At 32.6% G+C, this 17,083-nt stretch overlaps 2 protein-coding genes across 2 annotated transcripts; both read right to left on the bottom strand.

Annotated features, from left to right (window-relative positions):
• Positions 1-5,491: 5,491 nt before the first annotated feature.
• LOC146903391 (uncharacterized) lies at positions 5,492-10,431 on the bottom strand. The gene is made up of 7 exons (XM_085731312.1): positions 9,604-10,431; positions 9,476-9,522; positions 8,531-8,646; positions 7,337-7,443; positions 6,227-6,276; positions 6,061-6,143; positions 5,492-5,977 (listed from the first exon to the last, which is right to left on the bottom strand). The coding sequence occupies exons 1-7, from the start codon at positions 9,668-9,670 to the stop codon at positions 5,863-5,865; spliced, it is 585 nt and encodes a 194-aa protein (XP_085587438.1). The 5' UTR covers positions 9,671-10,431; the 3' UTR covers positions 5,492-5,862.
• Positions 10,432-10,518: 87 nt separating this feature from the next.
• Positions 10,519-15,265, bottom strand: LOC146903390 (beta-glucosidase 46-like). The gene is made up of 12 exons (XM_085731309.1): positions 15,098-15,265; positions 14,924-14,987; positions 14,658-14,722; positions 13,417-13,492; positions 13,239-13,313; positions 12,854-12,941; positions 12,489-12,747; positions 12,121-12,236; positions 11,765-12,020; positions 11,583-11,685; positions 11,202-11,310; positions 10,519-10,938 (listed from the first exon to the last, which is right to left on the bottom strand). The coding sequence occupies exons 1-12, from the start codon at positions 15,236-15,238 to the stop codon at positions 10,725-10,727; spliced, it is 1,566 nt and encodes a 521-aa protein (XP_085587435.1). The 5' UTR covers positions 15,239-15,265; the 3' UTR covers positions 10,519-10,724.
• Between the last annotated feature and the right edge of the window lie 1,818 nt (positions 15,266-17,083).

Below are 17,083 nucleotides of genomic sequence, written 5' to 3'. Positions count from 1 at the left end.
CTTCATAACTTAGAAGAATATCCTTTAGGCTAGTTGCTTCGTCAATGGTAGCTTTACAGAAAATGAAGCTATCGTCTGCAAAAAGGAGATGGCTGATAGACGGAGCTGAACGACAAACGCGGGCGCCATGAATCTTACCCATTCGCTCGTGATGCTTCATTAAAGCTGAGAGGCCTTCGGCACAGATAATATATAAATAAGGAGACAAAGGACAACCTTGTCTGAGGCCCCTTTCCGGAGTGATCGGACCTATACGATCGCCATTGAAGAGAACGTGATAGTTAACCGACGTGATGCACATCATCATCCAAGATATCCAACGATCACAGAAGCCCAATTTTCTCATGACCGCTTGAAGGTAACTCCAACTAACGCTATCGAAAGCCTTTGAGATATCAAGCTTCAAGGCCACCTCTCCTAATTTACCTTTGCGTTTACACCTCATATAATGGAGGATTTCAAAAGCTGATAAGGCATTATCCATGATAGACCGTTTTGGAATAAAAGCGGCTTGCTCCGGAGAAATGAATTTAGCGATAAGGGGACGAAGACGGTTTGCCAGAACTTTGGATATAATTTTATAAAGCACATTACATAAGGAGATTGGGCGAAGGTCTTTTATCGTCTCTGGATGGTCTCCTTTTGGAGCAAGTATAATATTAGTGTCATTAAGACAAGACGGAAAAGAACCTGCGTCAAGCCAAGAACATGCTGCTGTGAAAAGCTCATCACCGATGTCCTCCCAAAAGAATTGATAAAATCCTGGATTGAGGCCGTCTGGACCCGGTGATTTGTCAGGGTGCATGCTGAAAATTGCGTCCTTAAATTCTTCAAATAAGAATGGCTTTGTGAGGATCTCATTGTCATTACTTGTAACACATGGCTGAATACGTGATGTTACAATTTGGTGGTCCCCTTGAACTGCCTGAAAAATGTTGGAGAAATAACCATAGACATGTGCACTCATCTCTTCATGTGAATTGAGCCAACTTCCATTTTGATGCCGCAGTTTGCTAATTATATTTTTCTTGCGACGTGCAGTGGCTTGGCAATGGAAAAATTTACTATTGGTGTCACCATCTCTCAACCAATAGACTTTTGAGCGTTGTCTCCAGTAACTTTCTTCTTGTAGAAGTAAATTGGCAAGATCATTTTGGAGTTCCAGAAGTTGCGACCCATCTGAATCAGTTAGAGAATTGCGAGCTTCAGCGATACGTTCGCGTAGCTGCTGGATACGACTGTGAAAGTGTGGATGGTTTGACTTACTCCAAGATTTTATATCCTCAATGCAGTAGCTTAGCTTGGCAACAATATTATTTGAAGGATAATAGCTCCAATTTTCTTTCACTATATGAGCTAGATCAGGTTCAAGTAACCATGAGTTGTTGAAATGAAAACTTCGGTGAGGGGTGCGCCAATGGATTCTTGTAAATAATGAGTATGTGACATATTGAATCATTAATGAGGCTATAAAAAATTTCAGTAACTTTCCTACATTAGATCCCAAATTTTGACTCCTTATTCGACCAACAATAATTGTCACGATCTCAAGACCAAAATCATAGTTTTTTTATTCAATCCATTTGAAATTCAAATATTTGAAATACTGCAATAAAAATAACATTAAATGCAAGGCAATACTAAGGTGCCACGTGTACTATCCCTCATAGGAGTATGCTTTTGTATTATATAAAGATTAGATTAGACATTTATGAGGTATAATTATGTGATACGTATGTATTTTGACTCGTAATTCTAATGTTTGTATGAATACGTTGATTTAACGTAGCACAAGTTTTTGATGGAGTAATATTGATTTGTAAGCCAATAGTGAAAAAAAATTATGTTAAGAAGATATAAGCATTGTCAATTTTGTAAAGAGTAACATTATCTCTTACCCGGGTGTGTTTGGTTGTGAGAAGAAAATGAGAAGAGAGAAAGAGGTGAGAGAGAGTATGGAAAGAGAGAAGTTGATGAGAAATAGAGTAGATTTGATGTATTGTTTGGGAGAAGAGAGATTGAAGAGAAATAGAAGAGAGAGAAGTGTTGATTACTTTCAAAAGTACTAAAATACCCCTCAATTAAAAAACCTTATAAATAAATTTTATAAAATCTAATTGGTATAATTAGATTATTTAAACTATTTTTTTATCAATTTAAGGTAATTAATTAAACTATTATATCTAATCAAATTTAACTTCTTTAGATATATGTCAAAAAATTTGTTATAAGATATAAGCAATTTATTGGTCGATTAAATTGTTAACATATTTGTTTTATACTAATAAACTATTATTAGATGAAATGAAAATTCCAAAAAAAAAAAAATTGATCAAATGAATAGATAGCTGATATGTGGTTAGCAAACAGTACGTACTGAGCATGAAACAAAGCAAAAAGCAATTGTCAAAATAAAAAAGAAAACAATAAGCACAACAAGACAAAATTAGAAGAAAAGGGCAAAATTGGAAATTTAAAAAATGTGGCCTTTCTCCCTTCATTTCTTCCCTAATGAGCGAAGATTGCTAAAAGCAATGGGTCCCACCACTTTTGTATCTCTCTCTCCTTTTTCTCTCCATTCCAAACTAAAGAAACTTGTTCTCTCTTCTCTATTTCTCTCTTATCACTTTCTCTCTTCCTTGTTTCTCTTCAACCAAACAAAAAAGTTGTATGTTTATTATCCAAAACAAAAATTGTGTATTTAAATTCAAAAAAACTACAAAAAATTCTTTTTACAATGTAAGGGTCTACTATTGATTTTCTTAAAATATGCACTTAGATCGTCCACAATGGAACTCTCCATTTTAGATGCCGTAATAGGTCTTATGTGCATACATCACTCATTTTATAGTTTTAAAATGTTGCTACTTAGAGCACCATTATCGGTGGTGTCTTTTGGCTATCAAAGTCCACGTGTTGCTACTGTGTCAGGAAGGCATGGATAATTGCACAACAGTTGGTATCTTTTCTTGGCAACCGGTTCCAAACTCTACCACCGTGTCTTTCTCTTTCTCACACATTTTTTTTGATATAAATCAATTAAACAATATCATGTAAACTATAAATCAATGGGACCCATTGTAAGTTTTGGAATATATTGTAAGATTAATGGGACCCATTGTAAGTTTTGTAAGAGTGGTATGGATATTTAGAAAATGTAGTTGAGTGGTTTAAATAATTGGAAAGTGTGAAGTAATATAAAGTATTACGTGGGACCCATTTATATCACCCATGTAGAGTGGCATGGATGTGGGTGCTCTTAATAAACACATAACATTTCCAATCCAACACCTAAAAAAAATAAAACGGGTTGCACAAATAACTCTATATATTGTATATTATAAAATTCACTTATTTTAAAACTACATATTATCATATTTGAGCCACAGAATTTTAAGAAAGGGATGACGTTTTCATAGCCACCTAATATTTTTCTCTACAATAGAATTACCTATTGTAGAGATACTGCATATTATATATTTATATGCAGGGTTGGAGTTCGAATCTCGGACAATCTACTTCTGTATATTTAAAAAGTGTTAGCTCTAACCACTAAGACTATTTTGTTTGGTGTTGAATAGATTAAGCAATAAGAATTCACTATTGTGGATTTTTTTTTGAAACATAAATTAGCAATACTGAAAGTTGGTAACATGATTTCAAAGAAGTGAACATCAATTAAATTGAAAGTCAATAAGAGGGTGAGTACTAGTAATTAAGATATGAATCCATAAGGGGAAATGTAGATATACTAATGCAAATTCCGTGAATTGAAGTTTATACAAGTAATAAATTCATCTGAACCAATTAAGCATGTCCTGGTTGTGTTGCTCTTGGAAATAGTTGACATGAATATACAAAAATGGAGTAACTAGTGGGAAAGGAAACTTTCTTTACATTTAATAGTTGTGGGACAGGTGGGGGTTGGGGTATTCGTTGGGATTTGCAGAGAGCATTCAATAGCAATATTCATGAGTAATGTAATCTGTCATTGGCTTTTCATTGAGGGATTTAACTCCTTCACCTGCTGTTGTCTGTTTCTACTGTTCACATATCATCCGTTTGATTAATCCTACGTATTTCATACTTTATCTTTGTTTCTTGACCAACAGGGACCAAAAGGCCCATCCTCAATTCATTTTCAGCACACTGTTTTATCTGCACTGTACACAGTTATTGTTTTGTTTTCTCAGCAACATTTATGCATTCAGCCACTTCCTGAACATTTATGCATTTGGTCCACGTTTGAACTGCATCTCATGCAGGTTTTTACAGATCATCTACTAAAGTCTAAGCTGCATCCCAATTCCTGTTTTAAAACATACCAGTAGTAATTCATTTCAATTATAACCAGCCAATTGAATATGGGTTAAAGACACCACCTATATGTCAGTAAAACTAGAAACTTGGAGCAACAACTATACATGTATTACAAAAACAAAACAAAAAAAAAAATCAAAATAAATGGCTTGAAAATGAGAGGTAATCTCAGCAAAATAATCATTCAATCAAAGTTAAACCTGGAGAGTGTTGTTGAAGATGAGAGTTAATCGAGAATTCGGCTAATAGTTAAATAGATTTATATAAAAAGAAACAAATAAATAAATTTCTCAAATTGACCAAATATTTAGTGAATGAGGAAATTCTATATATATGTAGTGGTACTAAAAATAAAAATATAGTGAGGCCACTTGCCCATAAATTTCTCAAATTGACCAAATATTTAGTGAATGAGGAAATTCTATATATATGTAGTGGTACTAAAAATAAAAATATAGTGAGGCCACTTGCCCTACACTTATGTGTGAAACTCCATCATCTCTTGTACCATCTTTCCCCTACTCTCTAACCTCAACTGTCTTCTATGTCATTTACTTTGCGCAGTGAAAAATTGCAATTTTATAAAAAATAAAAAAGTTAAATTTGACTTTTAAGCTGAAATTATCCGTATGTGACAATTGTATATAACCTTAACAACCCTCTCTTGAAGATTTTTTTTTTCTTAAGAAGCTACAATTGTGTTAACATAATAATTCAATTTAGTTGTCATTCTCATAACTTTGATACGTATCATTTGATCAAATTATTAAAACTTATGCTTACTGACCACCACTTACTCTTCCTTTTCCCCCTCAATAACGCTCATCTGTTATTCTTCGTCATTTTACTTATTTTGTCGCCTAAAAGTTGAGTGATGCAAAATTATTACGATAGAAATCTTTAACGAAAGGCATGAACGATGACTTATCCCTTCATTAAGTCAGCATATTTCATTCATACTCTCATGACCCTTTGCTTGGTGGAGAATGGACCTCATGAAACCTTTTTCAACATCAGGCAACTCAAATACCTGTTTGTTGTCTTTATTGGCAAAAAATCACGGGGAATGACATACTAAGATACTTCAAGCGTAACATCCTTCCAAAGAGTGGTCACTTATAGTGGCTTTCCTGAAACTTACTTTCTTAGACAAATTTAACTCCAAACCATGTGGAAACAAAACAAGTATAATAAAGTAAAACTATAGGTTGTTTTGAATCAATATTCTTGAATACAAGAACGTCCAAATACTCTAGCCTGCTTTCTTGTCATCTTTCATTTATTTAGGGTCAGAAAGTGTTTCACACACTGGTACAATAATAAAATAATACAGTACAAGTAGTTTATTGGTAAGCAATTGTATCGTCGAAATTCCACCATGATCTCTCTAGTCTGTCATACAGAAGAGCTTGGCAATCATGATTACTCGGTACCAAAAAATGCCTAAGATCAATAAAAGCTCATTTATCTAACTCGGTGTGAAGCTACAAAACTGAGATAGCCGCATTCTTTGCATTACACACAAAAAACTTCTAGGGATAACTAGTGTGGTTTCGGCACGTAACCATCAACAGCAAAATTGCGAGTGGCAGCAGGAAGAGCTAAACGAACTCCATCAAGTTCGCGTGTAGCGATTACTTGGCAACCGAGACGTGATCTGCATAACTCTTAAAATTAGTCAACGAAGAATTTGGGAGGAACATAAATAGAACATGAAAATTAAACTCCAAGTTAACCCACGTTTCACAAAGCCCGAAAGCTAGATCCAACATGTCATTTTCCTCGTCAGTAGGATCTTCTAATTTATTGTAATATTCTACATCCTGCAAGTTGAAAACAGCACTTCAGGAAAATAATAAAATTAATCTCAAACAGCAATTTACACCATATATCACCCATGTTGTACCATGACTATAACATGGCAAGTTGAACACGCAAGTGAGCCCTCACATGCTCCTGCAATAACGTCAAGTAAGAAATTAATATTTGATAGGAGGAAACTGGAAATGCAAATTGACATGAACTAACACAATCTCCTAATGCCGATAAAAAATGTGGCACGAGAAAAGGACTGATGTATCTATCATTAAGAAGGACTATAACTGTGTCTTTCAAACAAAAAATGATCTCACTAGGAAGAGACAAGCAGCTAAGTTCCTAGAAATTTTCTTGGTACTATTATAATTAAATATTAATCGATCATGCTAATATATGTCACTACATATGGTAGAGTCCTTCAAAAAAAAAAAAATGTCAACTCTATCAATCTAAGTATTACCACCATTAATAGTTTTCACTTTACAAAGGCTTGTTTTCTCAACAAAAAAAACAAAACTTTACAAAGGCTTGATCCTCTCTATCTATCAACTCTCACTCTTGTTGATTTGTGAATGAAAGTGATGAATGGGAAGCAAGTGTATGTGTTAATGGTTGCTGCATTAACCATGGTGGTAGTACTGGTAGGAACAACAGTTGCAGCAAATAACTGCAGTCACACTTGTGGAGATAAAGAAATTCCATATCCATTTGGCATATATGACAACAACACTTCATCAGATTGTTTCTTGGGTCGTAGATTAATTAAGCTCTATTGCAAAGAATCCAAAATATACGCTGGTGACATGGAAGTGTTAAACATAGACATCTTCAATGCTTAAATCGACGCGTTATTTTACGTCTCTAACTATTGCGGTGTTTATAATTATAGTAAACCCAGGCTTAACAGTGGTTCATATATCATTTCAAGCAAAGAAAACAAGTTTCTAACTGTCGGTATTAACAGTTACGGTTATTTTAACAGTGGCACGAGAAAAGGACTGATGTATCTATCATTAAGAAGGCAACACAACAGGTAGTAAGAATGAAAGATTTTACATTGATGATACCACTGTAATTAGATTGATGAAATATTAAGTGTGCTCTATCAAACACAAACCATATATCAAGAACCAGAGATGTATCCACAAGACCATCAATTTAGAGACGAAAGAGTAAAAACCATACATTAAGTTCATACCTTCAAGTTCAATGTCATTTTCATGAGCAGCTTCTAGCATAGACATTCCAATAGGGACTTTTATAAGCTTTTCCTCACCATCCTTATCAACAAAAGTGACAGATATCCTGCATAATGTTGTCTTGAAGAGTAAGGAGCATATCAGAAAAATGACAAATAATGTTTTCTAAAATGAAGATATGGTGCCCTGATGCACTTAACCAAAAATGCTACTACTCCAATCTATATTTAACTAGTCATTTGATCAGTCACACTCACTAGATGCACAACTGACATCAAATAGAATACATGGAAAAGGTACAACGTTAATTGCATAATTTATCATGAGCAAGGTTAACGTTCAAAGGTCACAATCAGTTAAAGGCCACTTGGGGATTTGATACTTACGAGGATTCTCAACATTGGACGTGAGACATGCAATGGAAATCATTTCAGATATAAGAGACAGCAGCAACAACTTATGCTCAAAGATTGCTATTGTTTCCATTTTGGTTTTAAGTGTTGGATTCTAGAATCAACCTAACTCCTGCCCAGATATCACAACCCCGTGGCTGAGAGCGCTGAATCTAGAAAATTGGGATGCTAACATGCATGTCATGGGAAACCAAAGTGCCAGACCCCAATACTTGTGTGACAAAACATTCCTAGCATTTACAACCTCTCAAATGCCTCTGAAAATTAGTCATATCGAACAACTTCATAGTTCATAACACTGTTATCAAGTCTTTCAAGTTTGTTGAGACTCAGTATTGAATATGCTCTAGTATGATGAACGCATGTAGTGTAGTAACTAGTAATATATTGCTACTCTCAAGTCTCAACAACCACCTATCTAGGTTAAAACTTAACAGTAAGAGAAAAGGTTCAGTTTGTAACGCTTGTGATCTCTTGTCCAATGATCAAATATGCCTAGCTAGAAATAAGAAATCGCCAGTTTATAATTAATTAGGCAAAGTCCATCTTTGGTGTGTCAAAATATAACAAAAAATTTACCATGTTGTAAACCTATGCAGTGACTTTTCTTAAGTGCTACTGTGCCAGAAACCTCAAAAAAAATTAATGGAGAAATTATTGATCTAGATTATGAACATCACTTCTGCATCCAAAACTATAAGTTGTAAACTATGCACACAACCATAACTGTGTTTTTATACTCTCACAAAATTTGTCATCTCAAACAAAAAGAAAACTTACGTTTCTTTTTCTTCACTCTCACTCTCAGCAGTGTTGTTAGATGTCGTTGTTGACAGGAAATTATGTTTTTTAAACATGGCTCCCTTGTATAAATTAGTCAATCCATTCTGTTGAAACTGTAAACACATAACAATAAACAAAAAATGTCACACGAGTGAAACAAAGATAAGCATAAGTCAATATCATAAGAAAGTAAAATTTTAATAAAACTATTTCTCCAGTAATCCAGGAGCATGTGCAATTATATTCATGTAAATATATCTACATATTCTAAAATATATGATAAGCATAAGTCAATATCATAAGAAAGTAAAATTTTAATAAAACTATTTCTCCAGTAATCCAGGAGCATGTGCAATTATATTCATGTAAATATATCTACATATTCTAAAATATATGAATTCCAAACATTTTCCCACCAAATTGCCATTATTAAAATGTCAATAATTACAATTTGCAATATTCAGTTCTCTAATTTCTCCTCTTTTCTCACTGTTAACTCTGTTCTTCCATCTTAAAATTCCATACCAAAATTGATAGAAGACTTCAAGTTTCATGGATTATTTTGTTTGGCCGTGTTGTCAATCGCAAAAGCAGTGGTTTGTTTGAATTCTACTACACTATAGGGCCGCAATAGCCACAATTTGGCACACATTGTATTAAATAGGATATCCTTGAACAATAGTGATTTGTTGAAATTACGCAGCACTGGTTTACCAAAGGTTAGTTTTACCACGGATTCAATTTGTAGCAGTTATCTGTTTGAAATAATTAAAATTAACAGCAATCGATTTTATTTTTTTTTTACCAAACAGCAATTGAATGTTGAAATTACAATTTCAGGTAAAAATAAACAACACTGGGATACTATAGCAAAATGAAAATCAAAATTATGAGTACTGATTAATAGAAAGAAAGGAAAAAAAAAACAAATAACAGACTAACCGAAGGTTGGAGGCAATGATAATTTGGGGCGCTTCTAGTATAATTCCCTGTGAAACACAGAAAGAAAGATTAAAAACGATGATTAAGGTCATTAATTAGCATGTGAGAGCATAAAAAGTAATTATTACTTGTGGAGAGGTGCTTAGCGATGGAAATTGCTGTTTGAGCTAGTCGTCGAGAATTTGGGTTTAGCATAGTGACTGGGTTTAGGTGATTGCTTCACAAACCCTAATTTTCGAAGAAAGGAACAAAGCTAAAGCCCTCTAATTTGATAAATTGATTAGCATGGGATACCAAAAAAGCTAAAGCTCTCTACTTCCTGTAACGGCGCGAGGTAGAAGACAGGAACAAGGAACCGCAATGCTGATTTTTTCTTTTCTTTTTTTTTTTTGGTCGAAGATTTTCACATGACAAGACCTTATGAAATTCGGATTTTTCTTTTTGCACCCTCCTAGCTTCGGTTTGATCATTTTAATCCAAAAAGTATTTGGCATTGTTCGTAAATCTGAATTATGTTTAACCAATTTTGTTCAATTTTAACTCAATTTATTAAATTGACATAATTAAAAATGATATAATTTAAAATTGATACCAATAATTGATTGGTTCATGTGATAAGGGACTTGAATTCCTTAAGCATGTGGTTAGGAATTTGATTACTGACTTTTGTGTATGGAGAAAATCTTATTGGAAGGGGAGAACCACATTGTGTGTCACACAGGTTTTTCGACGGAGATTAATCATTGTTAAGTGGCAGTGAAAACTCCGTACCAATACCATGGTAGCCAAAAAAATTGATGAATTTTATTAATAATTCGTCACATTTTATTAGAAGGCTTAGCGAATCGATCTCATGTTGAGTTTAAAATATGTACTAGCTTCGTCACTTGAACCCCCTCGTCCCAGGTTCTGACAACGCTATTGCCACTTGCATGACTATTTATGGGACAACCATCTTAAAAAAAAAAAAAAAAAAAAAAACTCATGGGACAACCATATATTTACAAAAATAAAGGTATTGAAACAAAAACAAAAGTAAGAGATAGAGAAAGTAAAAACATAATGTGAATATGAGAGAAAATTTACAATAAATTGGTTGTACAAATGTCATTTCTCTATCATCATCAATTAACCTTTATTGATATTTTTGAAGAGATGATGAGATTATATAGATGAGATCCTGTCAATTCTCTCAAAGAGAAATAACAAAAAATTTACATAGCTGAAAAGGCTTTGCATTAAATTTGTCTCATGTACTTTGCACCAGTTTTTGCACCCCAGTGAATTCAGTTTGTTTATAATTCGCAATGAATTGCTTGTACCAGCTTGCTGATAACCTTGGAGTTCTCTTCAGTGTAGCATAATCCACATGGTGGAATCCATATCTTACTGTGTATCCGTATATCCACTCAAAGTTATCAAGCAAGGACCATGCAAAGTATCCCCTCACATCTGCTCCTTTCCTGAAACAACAGAGACGGTTGGAAAAATTTATTTCATTCTCATAATGTTTGATTAATGTCAAAGCAAACAATTACAGGTGTTCCAACATTTGATTAGATAAAATTATAATAAGATGCCAGAGTAACAAAATTGATAACTAACAATGTAGGTTTTTATTTAAGGAAAATTGATAACAATATAGTTAAAATTGGAATCCTTCATATACATGTTTTATATCGTTTATGTTATTTTTATTTAAAAAGAAGTTATATTTTACTCTTACCTTATTGCTGTTGACAAAGCCTCTATGTGACTTTTCATGTACTTTATTCTCTTAAAATCATTGAGTTGATCTTCCAAAGTGAGATTTGGATCATCTTGTTGGCCATACCCTATAAAATATTTAGATTTATCACAAATGCACATAAAATTATTGTGACCAAGTATTAGAAAAATGTTAATATCACTCGCTCCAACATACATTTTCATACATATTCTCTTTTATTAGTAGAATTCATATACATCTCATCACTTTATGTGAAATACATTTTCCAAATAGTGGAAACCTACACGAATTCACTCCATAAAAAGAGCGTTTAAAAGAGATTGTTGTAAGGAATGTTAGTGGCACTCATCAAAACATTAATATGTCTTGCTTGCTTACCATTTTCAGTTATGAACATTGGAGTATTGTTGTACCTATCTTTCACATATGTAACAGTTTTCTCCATGCCTTGTGGATAAATGTTAAACCAGCTAAATGGAGTCTGTAACATGACAAAAAAAGCATCAGAAAAATTATTGGTGATAATGGACCACACTATAATAAGTTTGAAGGATACTTACAGCTTCTCCTATTGAGACACCATTTCTGTATCCACTTGTCAGGTATGAACCTTCTGTTCTTGAAGTCCCAGATCTAGAATCACACTTGGTGTATATGCAATCTTGGACATAGAAAGCTGTGTAGTAATTGATGCCAATAAAATCCAATCCTTTCTTGAGTTTCTTTTTTTCATTGGAAGAAAATTCAGGTAAGAGGCTTCCAAGAACGTCCTCCATCTCTTTGGGGTATTTACCAAATATGATTGGGTCCAAAATCCTGTATTTTTATTTGAGTATATGAGGCTCTCTTCCTTATACTTCGAGTGAATCAATAGAAAAAGCTATATATTATATTAGTTTCTAAAGGAGAATTATACCAATTGAAGGTGAATGATCTTGCTCTTTCAGTAGCCAATTTGTCAGCTGTAGAGTTGCTCATTGGTTCATACCATTCATGTGAAACTACTATTCCAATTTTTCCTCTCTGCTCAGCCTGATATGTTTCACTTTTAATATACAATGTTTTACAATCAAATCAAATAACTATAGTTCGTATGATTTGAGAAATCTATGAAGTCGATCAGCAAGAACATACATGTTGACATTGGTAATAATTTGATAAAATAGAAATTATTGAATCTACCACATGCATTGGTGACGTATTAGGCACCCGACACACATTCAATTTGAAGTGTCAATGTGTTACATATACGAAAACCAAAAACAAGAAGTGTATATTACCTACCTGGTATTTGGTTCGATAGATATCAACTGCAGCTGCATGCGACAGGATAATATTATGGGCTGCTACAAAGGGCTCCTTTTCAGAATCTCCTTCGATGCAAGTTACGATTGCCAATGAACCAGAGCAACGACATGGAGGATACACACCCGAACGGTATCCAAGTGATACGAGGTAATTTGGCTCGTTGAATGTGATCCAGTACTTTACTCTATCACCAAATGTTTTAAAACATAGGTCCGCATAAAATGCAAAATCTTCCCTGCTCGTCAAACATAAAAGAAAAGCAATGATCTTTAATTATGAGTTTATATGGTTAATTTGTGATTGAAGACTCTTCAGGTCAATTTGAAAAACTGGTAGCTTACTGTGATTGGGGACATAGCAACCCCCCATATCTCTCTTCTAGTTCTTGTGGGATGTCATAGTGACTTAGAGTAACAAAGGGTTGGATACCTGATCAAGAAAAAGAAAACCAATGTTGAGCAATACTACAATAGATTAATAACTATTAACTATTGCTCCTCATTTAAGATGAATTCTTCATTGATAAGTATTTTGGGAGAGAAAAAATAGAGATAATTTTTTTTCCTAACATTTTTTTTGCTGTTTTTCATATGTTCCCTCCACATGAGGGAATATTATTCGAAACATGTGTGAATTGTGATATTAGATATGGACACCTCTCCCAACCGAGATTTTGAACTTTGGTTTGCTATGTTATAGAAATCTAGGTCATTTTTCAAATGTTACCTTTGAGCAGCAAGGCATCAAGTAGTTTGTTATAGAAGTCTATACCAGCCCAATTGACCTCTCCAAATCTACCCTCTGTTCACAATCATATACAAGGAATCCATATTATTACAACTAATAATATTTGTTGGAATATTAATTTTACAAAAATTTTGTTTGATAATGGAAGGAAGCATACTTGGTAGAATTCTTGCCCATGATATGGAGAGCCGGTGGCTATTTACTTCCAAATCTTCCAATAGATTTATATCCTCCTGGGTTTGATCCACATTGAAATTATGAAAATTCTATTTGATTTTGTCTTGTACACCAAATTCAAATGCAAAAGACCAAAATTGTGGCCTTGTTAAAATTTAATGAATTTGAAATGGAATGTGTTGTTTTAGTTGGTGATTTTCTAGTGAAAGACGGTGCTAAACAATTTAATTGATTTAATTCGTAATTATTGTGACAAAAAATGAACTTCCAAGTATTAAGTATACTGAAAAAAGATAAACTGCAAAATTTAAAAAAAAATTAAGAGATTAAACTAACTAAAAATCTATTAAAAAATAAAATTACTTTGACTGTAGGTGGGTGTACTTTCATTATCATTTTGTGAATTTTTATTTGATTATTTATGCTATTTTGTTTGACTATCTTAATTTAATTTTATAAATAAACACCATCGCATTATTTTATGTTGTGCACGCGGGTTGCATGGATATATTTATACTATTTTTTTCGAAGAAGCTGCATGGATAAGTTATATTATTATTTTTTTTTGAAGGAGGTTATATTATTATTTTGAAATTACTAAAATTAAATGGATATATTAATTTTTTGAATAATGATATTTGCACGATCATTTTGAGAAAAAAATTACGACAACCTTTGTTTTCATTTTTTGAGACAAAAATGATAAAGAAAGAAAAATTGAGTAAGATAATAAGAGCACAATAAAAGTATCAGAGAAATAATTGTCCTAAAAGTTGTATTAAATGGTTGTTTTTTTGAACAAGTGTATTAAAATGGTTGCATAAACAGTATTTCTCTAAAATTTTTAATAAGAGGATATAATAATTTATAGGGGATCTGAAGCTGGATTTTTTTTTAATTATTATAATATAATTATAAGGACTGGATAGGATAGGATTACCGATTTGTCTCATTAGTACTTTAAGTATTTGCTTCCTAAACAAAGGATTGGATTATATGGATATAGAGATACACTTTTTATTTTACTTTTTTATTTTCATCACAAGTAAATAGACACATGAATGAAAAAAAAAAATACCTAAGAGTAAAGAATCAAATAATATATATTTTAAAATAAGTAAATGATATGTATTTTATGAGTGTGCTTAAATGATTTTAATTCGGAGTTGTGATATTTGTATACAATTATTTTTAAAATGGAGTAGTAGTTTCTAAAGTAACCTGGTATCGGTGATAATGGTCAACCGCGATATCCCCGTTACTTCCATCGACTACAATGCCTCTACCTGCAAGGAGACATTAATCAAACTACTATTAAGGCGTATATTTAAATTCGAGCAAAGCATATGGTACAATAAGTAATCGGTTCTAAAGCGTAGTTTAAGTGGTTGAGCTAAGACACTTAAAAGAGTTTGAGAAAAAAAATCATGATTCAAACTTTCACTACTAACATGCTAATAATATTTGCAGATTAAAATTTTTGTTACCTCCGTGGGTGAAGTTATCCCAGTTACTTTGTCCCTTGCCATCACTATTATAAGCACCTTCATACTGTGAAATTAAGATTAAATTAAATAGGATATAATTAACAAACAATTGATTTTTTAACATTTGAATGAATTGTAGTACTATATCTATATGCTTTGAAGATATGTATATACCTGGTAAGAAGAAGAAGCAGTCCCAAAGAGAAAGTTAGTGGGGAATGGAGGAGAGAGATCCACTGCATTTGAGAGGAGAGGAAGCAGCAGCAATATCTCCAGATACAGAGTTGTCATTGACAACAACGTGGAAAATCCCATTTCCTGTTTGGCCTCGAATCATGCAGTGTCTATTACTCTTATGGTATGTTCTTCTTATATATACTGCTATTAATTAATTTGTCACGTGGAACACGCTTATTTTTTTTATTTATTCGTTGACCAAATTATTGTGTAAGTATTACTAGTATTTAAGAGTTTACAAAAGTTGTAATCAAAAAAAAAAAAAAAGAGTTTACAAAAGTACTCAACTCGACTAAACTTTGTAGAAAGAAGTAAATGAAAACCGTTAATGAATGTCTTATGTACAGGTGTTTGCAATGTGAATTGGTTCGACTTTAAGGCTAAAAGTCATTAGACGATAAAATAAAAATACATGCAGTTTAATTTGGTTTGATTGTTTTAAATAAAAATACATGCAGTTTAATTTGGTTTGATTGTTTTGATTTTTTGTGAAAAAATTGCTATTTTATTTTCAAGATTAAAATTTTAAAATCAAAATAATTTATTTTCAACAAATGTTTCAAATTTTATCCAATATTACAATTTCATTTTCATCTTACAATGTTCTCAACAACATTGGTCAAATTAAAAACATGGTCCAAAATCCAGAAGTCTTAGCTCAACTGGCAAAATGTCAAAATTGTTAGACCGGATGTCATGACCGGGGTTCGAACCCCGGTACCTCCACTTGTGTGTGTGAGTTTATAATGGCTTTGCCATTTCGTCTATCTACAAAAAAAAATGGTCCAAAAAGTAACCCTCTATTGTAAGAAATACAAAACTCAAAAGGCGGAGTTTTTTATTTTTGTTACATAAAAAGCGGAGTTTGAAAATATGTATAGGTACTAGACTCAAAAGTTTATGTCTTCGTGATCTTAACTCAGTTGGTAGGGACAATGCATAATATATGCAAGGTTCGGGGTTCAAACTCCGGCCACCACAAAAAAAAAAACTCAAAATTTTATAATCGCTCGTATATTTATTAACTCATTGTAATTTTTCCACATATATTTAAATGTATATCAACGTATCTATTTTATATGTTGATGTTCAAAAAATATCTTTTATATATTAATGTGAAACTTTAATTTTTCAAATTTCTAAATAAATTCCTTCAAAAACAAAATCTAAATAAATAATAGTATTTATAAGAGGTGTGATAAAAAAAAAAAAGTAATGAATGCACTCAGAAAATTGCATATGGCTTACTCCTCTGGTCTCATTTATAAGCAAATTTTGACTTTTTAGATTCATTCAATAAATGATGTATACGGTCTATATTATAGACCACATTCATCATTTATTCAATGAACCTAAAAAGTGAAAATTTGCTTATAAATGAGACCGGAGGGAGTATATTCAAGCACACTGAAATTCTTTAAAGATCCTTGTAATAAAAGCGGAAGGCTTAATTTATCGGGACGAGAAATGATACCAACACACATTTTAACACACTCTCTTTGATACCACATTCATATGAGATGCACATGATTTGACGAGACCTATATAAATTTTAACCAATCAAAGAAAGTGTGTTTGGAAATGTGTGTTGCTATTTTTCCTCTTATTGTGTGACTTAAGCCATTTTTTTTTTTAAGAAGTAAGCCACACTTTACTTTTTACTCTGTATTTACTCTCTTCGGTCACTATTATAAGCAAAAATTCACTTTTTAGATTCATTAAATAAATGATGTATGTGGTCTACATATAGACTACATACATCATTTATTGAATGAACTTAAAAAGTCAACTTTTGCTTATAATAATGACCGGAGGGAGTAACTCATACTCCCTCCGTCCCGTTTTATCTGAGCCAATTTGGTTTTTCACACAGATTAAGAAAAATGTATAAATAAAGGGGAAAGTGGAATATATTGTATTGTG

This window comes from Medicago sativa, chromosome 8 (assembly GCF_051527215.1).
Source record: "Medicago sativa cultivar Bolivia chromosome 8, Bolivia_mono, whole genome shotgun sequence".
NCBI classification, from domain to species: domain Eukaryota; kingdom Viridiplantae; phylum Streptophyta; class Magnoliopsida; order Fabales; family Fabaceae; genus Medicago; species Medicago sativa.
The sequence above is the reverse complement of the archived record's forward strand: the minus strand, read 5'-3'. Positions and strand labels throughout refer to the sequence as shown.